General features: G+C 47.7%; 1 protein-coding gene across 1 annotated transcript in view; it reads left to right on the top strand.

The window, feature by feature from the left end:
• KSR2 (kinase suppressor of ras 2) overlaps positions 1-14,163 on the top strand; it is a 407,661-nt gene that overhangs the window by 229,850 nt on the left and 163,648 nt on the right. Inside the window, exon 5 of the mRNA XM_060120912.1 lies at positions 10,818-11,002. Within this exon, the coding sequence (XP_059976895.1) occupies positions 10,818-11,002 (185 nt within the window). The remainder of the gene's footprint in view (positions 1-10,817; positions 11,003-14,163) is intronic.

The raw sequence follows: 14,163 nt of genomic DNA, 5'->3' as shown, positions 1-14,163 counted from the left end.
ATTCTAGGTATGTCGTGTAAGTGGAATCAAACAGTAATTATCTGCACCTAATTGTCTACATTGTTTTGCCTTTTCCTTCACTTAATAATAAATGTTGGTGTTCTCGCTATCCCGATTCTTTTAAATCCCTACACAGCTCCATCAAATGGAGTTACCGTTTAATACCATTTCATGGACCAGCCCCCTGTGATGCATGTTTTAGCTATTTCCAGTCTATTCCAGCTATTTCCAGCGAAGCACTTAATTTTACTATTGGGAGAGGAAGGGTGACTATCAGAGAGGAGAGAGAGATGAGATGGAGCAGATGCTCTGATAGCAGAACAGTGATCACCTCACCCTGTAACGCTGGGAACAGGGTTGTTTAGAACAGCAGAGTCCAAAAGAAGTTTCAGTGATGACGGAAATGTCTTGTATCTGCTGTGTCCAACATGGTAGCCAGCAGCCACATGTGACTTTTGGGCATTTAAATTGTGGCAATTCGAGACTGATGAACAGAATTTAGAATTTTATCTTACTGAATTTAAATTTTAGTAGCCACGTGTGGCTATGGCTACTGTATAGAACAACACAGATTTAGACAAAGGGCTTTAGTCTTACCACTCAGGGATGTGGCCACTGCCTGACCCTGGATGATTCAGGCCACCATGACTGGGCCACAGGGAGAGAAGGGAGTAGGAAGGCAGAGTGTTCATTATTTAGGTGCAAAGGTCAAGACAGACGCTGTCACTTGAGGGAAAATAAATCCCAAGCAGACTCTGGTTCTTGTCAGGATTTTTTAATTTTATTTTTTTGTGTGATTAACATCTGTGGGCAGGGAGTCTAGAACAGGGATTGGCAAACTCTTTCGGTAAAGGGCCCCTTTATGGGCCATACAGTCTGTGCTGCAACTAACTCTGCAGTTGTCAAGCTAAAGAATTAACAGACAATGTGTAATGAATGGGCATGGCTGCGTTCCAGTAAAACTTTATTTACAAGAACAGGCTGAGGGCTGGATTTGGCCCACCGTTGGCCCATAGTTTGTCAACCTCTGGACTAGAAGAATCTGGCTGGATCTGCCCAGTTCAGACCAGCAGGCAGCTTCCCAGAGTACAAAGGGAGAACAATGCCCCAGGCATAACTCAGGGTTTCTTACATTTTGCACACCCAGCCAGGGTACAAGGCAGCCTGGATGACCTACTTCCAGTGAAAGACAATTTCTGGTGGGTCACACCTGAATTTGAGATTCCTGCTGTGCTTTGGTGACCAGCCATAAAGCAGGTGTGGAGCACACTCCTGTTTTCTGGCCAGGTCTGTACTGGTGCAGAAGTGATGATACACAAGGTGGGGCTGCTGAGAACAGAGGTTGGGCTCCTTTTTATGCCCCGTGGTGTCTAACACAGTGCATTACACTTAGAGTGTGCTTGGGTGGCCTGTGCCGAATTTGCAACCAAGTGCCATATCATCTCTGTGAGCTTCAGTTTTCCCATCTGTAAAATGGGTATGACTGTAGAACCTTCTCCACAGGGCTGTGGGGAGGATCACGTGAGTTACTGTGTGTGCAGGGCTGGTGTCTGGACTGCAGCGAGTGCTCAGGGCATGATACGGATGCAGGTGCTGAGCTGTTGATGGCAACGTAAAGGCAGATGGTTCTGGAGGGCTCAGAGCTGGTCATCCTCGAGCCGAGCCTTTAAGGATGTGCCAGAGAGAAGATATGATAGGGTTCTAGGAGAGTGAGGGCATGGAGGAGCTGAGGTAGAGCTCATTCGAGGTAAGAAGACACAAGGAAAACAGAGTTGACGTCACGTGCCTTCATGAAGTAGGAAATTGACTGGAAACAATACAGATTCATACCAAGAGGATGGTGCCGGGCCTCACGCCTCACAGATCCCTTTTATCTTGTGTGATCCTTTCCACACCTCGGTGATAGCCCTCTTTGAAAAACAAGGAGAAAGGCTCAGAATGGGGAAGCAACTTGCCCAAGACCACACAGCTAGCGCAGGGGGAGTGGGACCTCCATCCAGGACTGTTTGACTGCCAGGCCTTGATGAGCACATTATTGTATCGTCTGCTGTCCTCATCCACAGAAGACCAGCCTGCACACTTCAGAGGTCCCTTGGAGGTTACTTGGATCACTCCTAAGAGCCACATTTACCCCCAAACCAGATTCCATGACCTGGGAACCATCTTCCTCCCAAGCCAGATCCTGTGTCTTGGGAGCTGGGCTTGGTGGGACAGAGGCAGGCGGCATCTCTTCTCTGGCACCTTAGCAGTGCTGTTTTATACTTTGGGGAAACTCTGCTTTGGTTTTTGCAAGAATCTGTTCCCCAGTCCAGATCTCTGTGTGACCGAGGTAGGAAGGAGCGCACATGTGTCTCCTTTACAGAACCCTTGAACCCTAACTTCTAGTACGTGATGAAGATGTCTGGGTCCAGGATCCTGAGCTTTGGGGAAAAACCCCTCCCTGGTGCTGGACTGGAACAGCATCACATGAAGTTGTGGGGATCTGGGCTCTGGCTTTGGACAAATTGAGTTTGAATCCTGGTGCTCTCTGGACTCAGTTACTTCATCTGTAAAACGGAACTGCCCATGAGGCTTGGTGATAATATTCACTTGTGCATTCATCCAGAATATAATTTCGGGGGCACTATGTGTCAGGCATTCACATTGGTGAACAAGATGGAGATGGGGCTTATATTCTAGTTCTAGAATATTCTAGAGAGCAAATGAGGAAATTAGTATACCACTAGAATAAGAATTTCATAAAGTAACCAGTCTCAAATCCATTCCCTAGTGACTACTCTGTCAGAGGCAGTGGGTGTTTCTCTTCTTTTAGTGATAAACTTAATCTGAGTGGTGCCAAGGGATTCCCTTAGCATATAATAGGCACTGATGGTGAGAGCCTAGAGGGGTCCTAGGAAGAACACAGTGGAGGGAAAGGGCTGCCCTGAGCAAGCATTCCTCGCTGAGCCTTTTCTCTGGATGCCTTTGAAAATCCTTTTGTAACTGCCCTTCTTCCAGGAGGGTTCATGCCTCCCCCGTCTGGTGTCAATCACCCCAGAGATGGGTCAGTGTGGTCCTCAGACCTTCATGTGCTTCTCCCGAGGCAAGAAGTCCAGGGTAAAGAGGAATTCTTTGGTCCTCTTTGTGGATACTTATCCATCTTCTCTTGATGTTGAGTCCTGACCTACTTCCACATGGGACAGACTTTGCCTATGAGGAGCCTCGGTCTGTGTCTAGAGGAAAAGAAATTTCTTGGCAAGGGACAAATGTGAGAAGAGCTCCCTAGCTCAGGTGCCAAGTACTCTGTGAGGCATTGAAGTCCATTATTTCATTGGATCTTCATACAACTCTGTGAGGTAGAGGCATTATTAGGCATTTTTACAGGTGAGGACATTGATGCTCAGAGAGGTTAAGTGACTTGATGAAGGTCACACAGCTAGGAAGGGGGAGAAATATGCTTCCTGTATCGCTATTATTTTTTATTGCTATTATTTTTTCTAATTATATAAAATACACATAGCATAAAATTTACCATTTTTATTTTAAATTTTATTGAAGTATAGTTGATTTACAATGTTGTGTTTAATTTTTGCTGTACAGCAAAATGACTCAGTTATACATATATATTCTTCTTCATATACTTTTCCATTATGGTTTATCACAGGATATTGAATGTAGTTCCCTGTACTATACAGTAGGACCTTGTTGTTTATCCATCCTATAAAATTTACCATTTTTAAGTGTACAATTCAATGGCATTAAGTACATTTATAATCTTGTGCAGCTATCACCACCATCCAGTTCTAAAACTTTTCCATCACCTCAGATGGAAACCCCAGACCTATTAAACAGTCATTTCCCATCCCCCATTCTGCCCCAGCCCTGGGCAACCACGAATCTGCTTTTTGTCTCCATAGATTTGCCTATTCTGGGTATTTCATATAAATGGAATCGTCATATGTGGCCTTTGCATGTGGCTTTTTTCACTTAGCTCGTGTTTTTGAGGTTCATCTACATTGTAGCATGAATCAGTACTTCATAATAGTGAATAATATTCCATTGTCTGGACAGACCACAATTGGTGTATCCATTCACTTTTTGATGGGCATGGGAGTTGTTTCCACCTTTTGATTATTGTGAATAATGCTGCTGTGAACATTGTGTACAGTTTTTGTTTGAACACCTGTTCTCAGTTCTTTTAGGTATATGTCTAGGAGTAGAATTGCTGGGTCAGATAGTAATTCCATGTTTAACTTGTTGAGGAATGAACCATCAGACTGTTTTCCACAGTTCCCGCCAGCAATGGAAAAGAGTTCCAGTTTCTCCATATCCTCACCATCACTTATTATTTTTTGACTTCTTGGTTATGGCCATCTTAGTGGGTGTGAAGTGGCATCTCATTGTGGTTTTGATTTGCATTTCCCTAATGACTAGTAATGCTGAACATCTTTTTATAGGCTTGTTGGTCATTTGTATATCTTCTTTGGAGAAATGTCGATTCAAATCTTTTAATTTTTTTTTTTTCTTTGCGGTACGCGGGCCTCTCACTGTTGTGGCCTCTCCCATTGCGGAGCACAGGCTCCGGACGCGCAGGCTCAGCGGCCATGGCTCACGGGCGCAGCCGCTCCGCGGCATGTGGGATCTTCCTGGACCGGGGCACGAACCCACGCCCCCTGCATCGGCAGGCGGACTCTCAACCACTGCGCCACCAGGGAAGCCCAAATCTTTTAATTTTAATCTCATTTTTTAATCGGGTTGTTTGTTTTTTTTTACTGTTGTTTTAAAAAACTTTTTGTAAGGCATAAGTTTAATTCAGAAGTAAAGTGCACAATTTTTGTGTACAGTTTGATGCATTTTTATTTATCAATCCACCCAGGTGACCGTCACCCAATCAAAACAGAGGACATGTCCAGCCCCCAGAAGGATTCTTGGTTCCCCTTCCAGTCAGTAACCTCCCCAAAGAAAATCACTCTTCTGGGGTCTCTCACCATAGATTAGTTTTCCCTGTTCTTGAACTCAATGTAAATGGAATCATAATGGACTCGTACAACATAGAACTGTTTTGTGGCTGGCTTCTTTGGCCCAACACTGTATCTTTGAGGCTCAGCCATATCGTAGTATAGCAGTAGTTTCCTCTTTTTCATGGTCGTGCAGTAGTCAAGTAAACGAGTATACTGTGATGTATTTATCCATACTACTATTGATGGACATTGAGATTTTCCCCAGTGTTTGCCCATATGAATGACATTGGCATGAATATTCTTACACAGGTCATTCTGTGGACGTGGGCGGTCATTTTGATTGAGGACATAATACCCTGGGGTGAAATTGTTGGGTCAGAGCATATGTTCAGTTTCAGTAGATACTGTCAAATTGTTTTTCCAAATGGTTGTACCCGTTCACAGTCTCACCAGAATTTTATGAGAATTCTGGTTACTCTGTATCCTTTGCCAACATCTGGTGTTGTCAACTCTATTTTAGCCACTCTGGTGGGACCTATACTAGAATTTACTTGACATTTTTTTTTCAGCCAGTGTCTCTTCCTCCATCTCCTTTGTTCTTCCTCTTTTTCTTTTCCTTCTCCTTCTTTCTTTTCCTTTTCTTCCTCTTCTTTTAATTCTTCTTAGTGTATTTTACATAAGGCCGTATACTGTGAAATAACTGCATGAAATGATGGACTTGGTGTACAAAATCAATATTTCAAATTTCAACTTCTAAAATACAAAAACGGCATCCATGTCTCATCTAAAAGCATTGCCTGTTCCTCCACACCTGGGGAAATGCAGCTTCTGTTGTCTGACTGACTCATCAGTGCTCCTTTCTTTGCCAGGACCCCTGTTGATTCTTGCCATGCTCTGGGCATGCTTGAGCCAGAAATGAGGGTTGTCGCCTGTGGCCAAGGACCACAATGGATTCTCAATAAACATCCTCCCAGTGTTAGGCTTTTCCAAACCTCCTCCTTCCCCAGGCTCGAGCAGCTGAGCCGAGGGTCCCTAAGTACTCCCCCCACCTCTACCCCCTCTCACCCAAGAACTGGTGTTATTCTTTGGTTTTGAAAAGGGTCTTGGGTAATCAGGTCAGGCCAACTGCATAGGATTTAAATGGCCCAGTGTGAGGGGGAGGGGCAGATCACGCAGCTGTGGGTTAGACCAGCGGGCATTTTCTTCCTGTTTGGGGAAATGGCTACTGGATTAGCACTTTGCTGCCCAGGGTGGTGTGTGAGAATGTGTGTTTGTGCCTGTCCTCCTGCCGTGCCTGCGAGGAGCCTGCCTGTTCCCAGCCCTGTCATTTCCTGCCAGTCGGCGGGGCCAGATGCCCCAGACCCCGTTAATGATATGCTGAGGGGCTTGGCTGGTGAAGGCTTTCAAGTGCAAGGGGACACAACCCCACACTTGAGGAAGCTGAGGGGCCGTGTGAGCCAGCGGCTCGGCTTAGCTCAAAATCCAGCAGACTTTGGGGAGAGGAAACGGTGCAAAGCCTAAGCATCAGTCTGGGGCTTCCCTTGGCAACCTTGGCAACCTTGGCAACCTTTGTGATAAAGGCTCTGAGAGGCTAGCTGGCAAATGGGCATCGACCAGGAGCCTTATGAGGGCAGAGCTGTCCGCCAGATCCAGACAGAGGTGGCCAGAGGCTGGCGAAAGAAATAAGATGCATCTCCGCCCTCAAGGAGCCCATATTTGAGAATTAACTGGGAAGATGCTGATAAACAGTCCTCCTGACTCACAGATCGAAACTGGGACACAGTCCTTTAGAATTCCCTGCCCGCCCCCCGCCCCCCCTGCCAGATGGAGGATGTCAGGTCCTAGCCTGAGCTGGGGCACATAGACGTGGTTGGGAGTCTGTGGACCCGGCATCTGATCTTGGCTTTGCCACTGTGGCGTGCCTGCTTTGTGTTAGGTGCTGGGGATACAGATTCTTCCCTCCTGTGGGGGGGGGGCACAGGCCATGGGGGAGACAGACATTCAGTAACCACATAAGTAAATGCAGAATTCACATAGTGCTGGGAGCACATGTAGCCTAGAGATCTGACTAGTTCTGAGGATTGGGGACAGTGTCTCTAAGGAAGGGATGCCTAAAGGTGAGTAGGTCTCCACTAACAGGATGGGAAATAGCGCCCCAGGCAGAGGGACAGCATGTGCAAAGGCCCTGAGGTGGATGACAACTTGGTGTGGTCAAGGACCAGGGAGATGACCAGAGTCAGAGGGTGACAAGGTGACGGTAAAGAAGCTGGAGAGAGGGTGTTGAGGGTGCTATGAAGCTTTTGTAAGCCATGGGAAGGGAGAACAATGGAAAACCTTTGGAAGTTTTTAAGCTGAGGGTGACATGATACAATGTACCATTTTTAAACATCACTTTAACTGCTGGGTAGAAAACACATTGTAAAGAATTAAAAGTCAGATGGTGTTATTCAGCCATTAAAATGAATGATGTTTTGATACACGCTACAACATGGATGAACCCCAAAAACATGACACTAAGGGAAAGAAGCCAGACGCAAAAGGTCACGTATTGGATGATTCATTCCTTTTATATGAAATACCTGGAATAGGCAAATCCTTAGAGACAGAAAACATCAGTGATTGCCAGGGGCTGTAGCAAAGGGGAATGGAGAGTAATGGTTTCATGGGTAGAGGGTTTTCTTTTGGGATGAGGAAAATACCTGGGGGGCTAAATGGAGGTAGTGTTTGCACAGCATTGTGAATACTTAATGCTATTGAGTTGTTCACTTTAAAACGGTTAACCTTATGTGAATTTTACCTCAATACAAAAAAAACAGAGCAAAGGGAAACAAAAGTGGGATTAGGATTTTAAGAGGCAGCAGCAGCAGTAGCTTAGGTGAGGGAGGAAGGTGGCTTGGTCCAGAACTGTGGGCTGGAGATGGAAAGTAATGAACCAATGTGAAGAGGTGACAATTCTCAGGATCCTTTTCATTCAGATATGCTACGCAAATCAGGAAGGTTGGAAGAACTTTGCTAGATGCCAACGTTGGACTAGGCCTTTGCTGTCCCTGGTAAAGCAAGCACATTTTCCTAGGCACAGTTTGTGGTCCAGCCTGCCATGCCAGAGAGCCCGTCCAGAAAGCGGCTTGTCCACCCAGTGCTGATACAGCCCCAGAGGGTGGAGCTGCCCGTGCCGGCGTTTCATGTTGCTGCTTTCCCCAGAATTGGCCCCATTTCCAGAAAAGTACATTTATGTAATAGACATCTAATATCTGTGAAGATCATGGAGAGGATGTTCCTTTTAACGGCATCTGCAGGATATACTGAAAAATAGCCACTAAATTTTAGTCACGGCCACAGTCATCAGACACAGTCGGTTGTGTCTGCTTTCCCCTCCAAGCATGTCTGGGTAATGAGCACAGATGGTAAAGGTGAATCCTACGTCCTGTCTGCAAAGACTTCCTTGGTGGGTGGAAAGCGATATAGAATTTCCTTCCGCCTTCTCTGATTAAATAGCCATTCATCCTCCCACTTTCTCTTCTTCCTATCCTCTCTTCCTCCTTTCTTTCTATCCATCTTTCCATCCTACCATCCCCTCCTCCTTCATTACATCCATCCATCCATCACCCTTTCATCCTTTGACCTTTTCACCCTTCCATCCATCCATCCATCCATTCTTCCTTCCATCCATCCTCCCCTTCCCCATCCTTCCATCTTCTCATTCTCTCTTGCATTCTATCCATTTGCCCTCCCATTCTTTCATCTTCTCATTCTCTCTGTCCTTCATTCATTCCATCCTTCCACTTTTCACCCTTTTCCCCTCTATCCACCCATCCATCCATCCATCCATCCATCTCTCCCACTAACATTTATTTATACACACCCCTTCTCTGCTCCATCTGTGGCCATGAGTGCAGCAGCATTGAGTTACGATTACACCTGTGCTGGGTTAGACTTCCTTCTTCTTTTTATTTATTTTATTTTATTTAAAAATTTTTTATTGGAGTATAGTTGATTTACAATGTTGTGTTATTTTCTGCTGTACAGCAGAGTGAATCAGTTACACATATACATACATCCAGTCTTTTTTAGATTCCTTTCCCATATAGGTCATTACAGAGTATTGAGAAGAGTTCCCTGTGCTGTACAGTAGGTCCTTATTAGTTATCTATTTTACATATAGACTTGGTTCTTCTTGCATAAGGGATCTGGCCTCATCACTTAGTGGCCCAGTGCCTCAAGGCTGCCATCTGTGTTTGGGAGATCATCATGGTACCTATTGCTGCAGGGTTTGACTGCATCCTCTTCATCTGCCAAGGGTCGTGGTGGGTTGAGGGAACTGCTGGATGTTTCAGGTGAAAAACATGGCTTGGCTTCTTCAAGGTTAAGCCCCTGCTATACAGACAGCCAGTCGAACCTGGTCATAGTGACGTTAACATCAGGTCACCTGAACCCTCATTCTGTGCTGGGCCGTGTGCCAAGCACATGATCCCGTAGAATCGTCATCCATCCTTCTTGGGTAGGTGCTGTGGTTTCCCCCATCGTCCGGGTGAGAACACTGAGGCACGAAAAGGTGAGATCACTTTCCTGAGGTCACAGTCAGGACCCAGGCTCCAGACTCCCTGACCCCAAAGCCTGCGAGTGTAACTCCTACACTGCACTCCCTCTGTGTAGACGCCTCTGTGACTCTCCACCACTGGACGCTCGTGTGGAATGAAATGCCGCCCCCGCTGCCTGCTCTTCTGCAGCTACGTTCGGGGTGAGCCGGCCACGCGTGCTGCTCTAGCCGGAGGCGCCTTCCTGGGCCTTGCTGCAGACCCCCGCGGGGGGCAACTCTGCAGGCACGCTTGAACTCCTTAAAGCTGAGGGGCAGCAGACCTCCTGGAGAGGGTGACTTTTAGGCTGCCTCTGTGGAAGGCCTCTAGTCTTAAATGAACACCCCTTCCTGGGCCCTCCATCGGATCTGTGAACATTTGCGAGGCAGGTTTGCTTTGGCCACAAGAGGGCGCCCAACTCCTGGCCACACCTGAACAGGGCACTGGGGGAGTTGGGGGTTGGGGAGAAGGCGGTGAGGTTAATTTTGGAGCAAACTCTCTTCAACTGATCACCTAAACTCCTGGGGAAGGGGAGAAATGTTTCAGAACCAGCCCAAGAGGTACATTCTATTCAGCTGGGGCCGAGCTAGGGGCTGAGAGCTCCAGCAACAAAAACCACAGGTTCCGACCCTCAAGGAGCTCACAGGCCTGGAAGATGGAGAATTAAAATGCAGCATTATGAGTGGCCGTCTGCATCCAGATCGATCATTTAATTAACATTTCGTGAGCACCTACTGTGTGCCAGGCTCTGTGCTGGTTGCCAAAGACAGAGAAACGAATAATACAGAGTCACTGGCCTCAAAGACCCTCAGTCCACTTGGGAGACAGAGCCTAAAAGAACAAATTTGGAAAATATAGGAAAGTGCAGCCACAGAGATATATAGAGAATATTTTAGGAGGATGGAGGAGGAACACCAACCCAAGCTAGGAGGAAAGGGGGAGTATCAGGGAAGGCTTCCTGTAGGAAGAACACTCAACCCTGGTTGGGATGGACTGGGGTGTCAAGGAAGGCTTCCTGGAGGAGAGGACACCAGAGTTGTAAAGAAACATATGGGGCCTTGACCCGACAAAGAAGGGGAGGGTTTCCCAGGCCGTGGGAAGAGCATAAGCCAAGGGTTGGAGGTGAGGAGCCGCACAAAATAGGTGGCTGGAGCCCAGTGGGAGGGAGCCGGAGAGGGTGGCAGGGCCAGATGGAGGTGGGGCGTGGTTACTGGGTGCCACGCTAAGGAGATTGGGTCCTCCGCTCTCACTGTGTGTGCTAGGGATACATTTCCCTCTCTTCCTTTTTCTGTCTCCCTTTCAGAGCCAAGAAGAAAAGCAAGCCGTTGAACCTCAAGATCCACAGCAGCGTGGGCAGCTGTGAGAACATCCCCTCCCAGCAGCGCTCCCCCCTGCTGTCCGAGCGCTCGCTCCGCTCCTTCTTCGTGGGACACGCGCCCTTCCTGCCCTCCACCCCTCCCGTCCACTCCGAGGCCAACTTCTCCTCAAGTAAGTCCCCAGCAGCTGCACCTGCTGCCCTCCGCACCCACCCGGGGCGCGCCCTCTTCTTTTTCTTCCGCGAAAATACTTGGGAAATGCGCGTGGAACACGCCTCATCCACGGTCCGCCTGCCACCTCCACCTGCGCCACTCATGCCCCTGGGGATGGTTTCGGAGAGAAGGGGAGGCTGTTGTCATTGGTTCCATGTGCCTCCTCTTTTTAGGCCTGCAGGTGTGTAGGGATGACAGCGGGAAGCAAGCCTGCAGGGCATTAAAGGAAACATCAGCCTTTTCTCTCCTCTGCTTCTCAGCAGTCCGGTCACAGGATTTTTTCCTGGCCACTGTGGATAAGGCATCTCTGATTCAATGTTGTAATTTTCTCCCCCACCGCGGGTCAATGCGCATAACCTTTACATCTCAAAGACGGATTTGGGTTCAAACTGGGCTGAGCGTGGCCTGGAGTGGCTTACATTCTGCTCCCATGAATTTTGCAGCAAAGTGGTTATTCCTGGGAGAGGAAATGGAACTTTCTGGTGATCAAGAGCTGAGGTTTCAGAAGGTGTTTAATCTTCTCTGCCTAGAGGCCCCTTTTGCTGAACAGGCACAGATGTGGTCAGAGGGGAGCCCCTGAAAAACGCCCAACCAGTCCGCCAGCCAAGACAAAAACTTTATTGCCTGGGAACTCAGGAAGAGGAGGGGTGCTAGAATTTGTAGGAAATAACCCCTTGCCCTTAATACAGCCAGACTGTGTCCACATGTTGATGCTCTGATAAATGATAAGTGTTGTTTCCTGAGCACCAGTATGTGCTACTCACCCACATGTGTGATATCATTTAGTTCTTGCAATAATCAGTGGTACAGATGGATTATTCCCATTGTATAGATGAGGAAACTGAGGCCCCAGGACATCAAAGAATTGCCTAAAGTCGCACAGCTATGGAGTAGTTGAGTCAGGATTTGAATCTGATTCTTTCTCACTCCAGAGTATACAAGCTTATCTATCATGCCTGATTTGATAACCAAGTTCCTCAAATATCCAGTGGGATACCTTTCTCTAAATGTGGGGTTCTATTCTTTACCTTTACGTAAGGGTTTTAAAACTGTTTTTAAGGAGGCCATGGGCCCTTTAAGAATTGGATGCAATCTATTCATTTTCTCCCTGGAAAACTGCACACGTGACATCCAACACAAATGTCCAGTGTCAAGACTGTTGGGTTCAGAGCCTCTGCCTCAGCCCAGCTGGATGGTTGGCCCGGGGCAGAACCGTGAACTCAGTTCACAAGCCACAGATGTGTCTCATGAGTCCACTGCAGGCATCAGTGGAGGGTCTGGTACCAGAAGAGACTTGTGTGGACATCAGTTAGGATGAGTTCCAGAGCCTGGCTTATCTCAGTGCCCAGAGGGTAGAGGCCCTGAATCAAGCAAACTAAAATAGTACTCATGACACACGTCGACGCCAGAAGGGGCCAATTTATCAATTTGTCAAGAGAAATCACCGTCAGAGAGACGAGAAACACTCCATGACGGTGGGTGGGCCTGCGTGGCAGTCAGAGGGCTGCGGGGGGAGCCTGGACGAGAAAAAAGGGGACGACATGTCCGATGTGTAACGACAGCAAGGTGGGGCAGGGTGTCACGGCCCTGGAGGGAGCTGCCTGGGTTCCAGTCCCTGCTCTGTTACTTTTGAGCAGTGTGCGGACCTCAAGCAAGTCAAGAGCCTCTCTGAGCCTCAGTTTCCTTCATCTGTAAAATGGGGATAACAATAGCTTCACACCATAGATGGTTGTGAAGATTAGATCAGCTCACATTTGTCAAGTTGTCTGCACAGTAGTTGGCACAGAGTAAGTGCCTGATAAATGATAGCTGTTGTTCTGATGTTTATTGGCTCCTTAGCCTAGTAGCGTTTCCATCCTCTGGCTCTATGGTTAATTTTGAGGCTGTGGCTAAATGCCTTTCAGTTCACACTCCCCACTTCCTTACGGCCCTAAGAGTGCTTGGAATTTACCTTGGCGTGATGCTGGGCGGCTGCTTCCAGCAGCCATCTGTCTTCGTGCATCGCCATCCCATGAGTGAATGTCAGCATGGCCACCTCAGAGGGCTTGACCATAGCCCTGCACTTTAATTCTGGCCAGAGCAGAAACATTTCCAGCTTGCTGAAAAAAAGAAAAAAAAAAAAAAAACCACAACCCACAGACTTGCACTTTCAGACCTCTGCTTCTGCCAGAGTTTCGTAAGGATTCGCCATAGCTCCCCACTTTTCATGCCTGCCCCATCTGCATCTGAGAGGAGAGGCTTCTCTGCTTGCCTGTGGGCAGGAGCAAAGTTCTGAATTAAAATCAGCTCCTGATACTAAGATGCCCTAGAAGCACTATTGTCTCTTTGGACAGTCCTGGTCCTTGTATGCAGAGAGGTTGCTCTGATCTCCCAGGAAGGAGAAAGATAGCACTTTAGTCTCAGTGGGGGAACAAGTGTGTAACCCAAATATTAGCTGGACCCCTATGGACCAGTCCCCTTTTCTTCGATCCTAACAAATGATAGAAACAGAGGCAGCCTGTTGGAATAGGCTCCAGGTCAGGAAATGAGACTCTCTCTGCTGAAGTCTCGGTGTTGTCACCAATTGTCTGTATGACCTTTGTCCCTGCTGAGCACACCAGCTGCATTGTGACAGTTAAGATTCACTGCACTCTTTGAGGCAGACATCGTCATTCCCATGTTACAGATCAGGAAACTGAGGCTCCGAAAGGTCAGTGATCTTGCCCGTGTTGTAGATTTTGAACCCAAATGCATCCCGTCTTCCTGTCTCTATCTGGGTTTCAGTTTCCCCAACTGTACAATAAGAGACTCCACGCAGGTCCATTCCAGAGCTTAGAAACCTAAGGCTTACCCAGTGAGTATGCAAAGTGGCTTTTCCTAGGCAGATCTTTTGACCCACTTAGAATGCTGATGTTGGAGTCTCCAGGCCAGGGCTGTTGGGAGAACACAGCTGCTGGCACCGGCTCCCCCATGCTTCCTACGGTCCCGATCTCATGTCACTCTGAGTTGCAGAACTTCCTGCCTCTGGGCCCCAGTGCCAGCCTTCCTCCCATGACCCAGCCAAGGGAGCCTCTGAGGCTGTGTCCCTGCCAGTCTGAGTCTGTCCTCCCGTTTGTCACAGTCAGCTCTGGCTCTGGCTGT

The sequence above is a fragment of the Lagenorhynchus albirostris genome, chromosome 14 (genome assembly GCF_949774975.1).
Source record: "Lagenorhynchus albirostris chromosome 14, mLagAlb1.1, whole genome shotgun sequence".
Taxonomy (NCBI): Eukaryota; Metazoa; Chordata; class Mammalia; order Artiodactyla; family Delphinidae; genus Lagenorhynchus; species Lagenorhynchus albirostris.
This window is presented reverse-complemented; position numbering and strand designations above follow the sequence as displayed.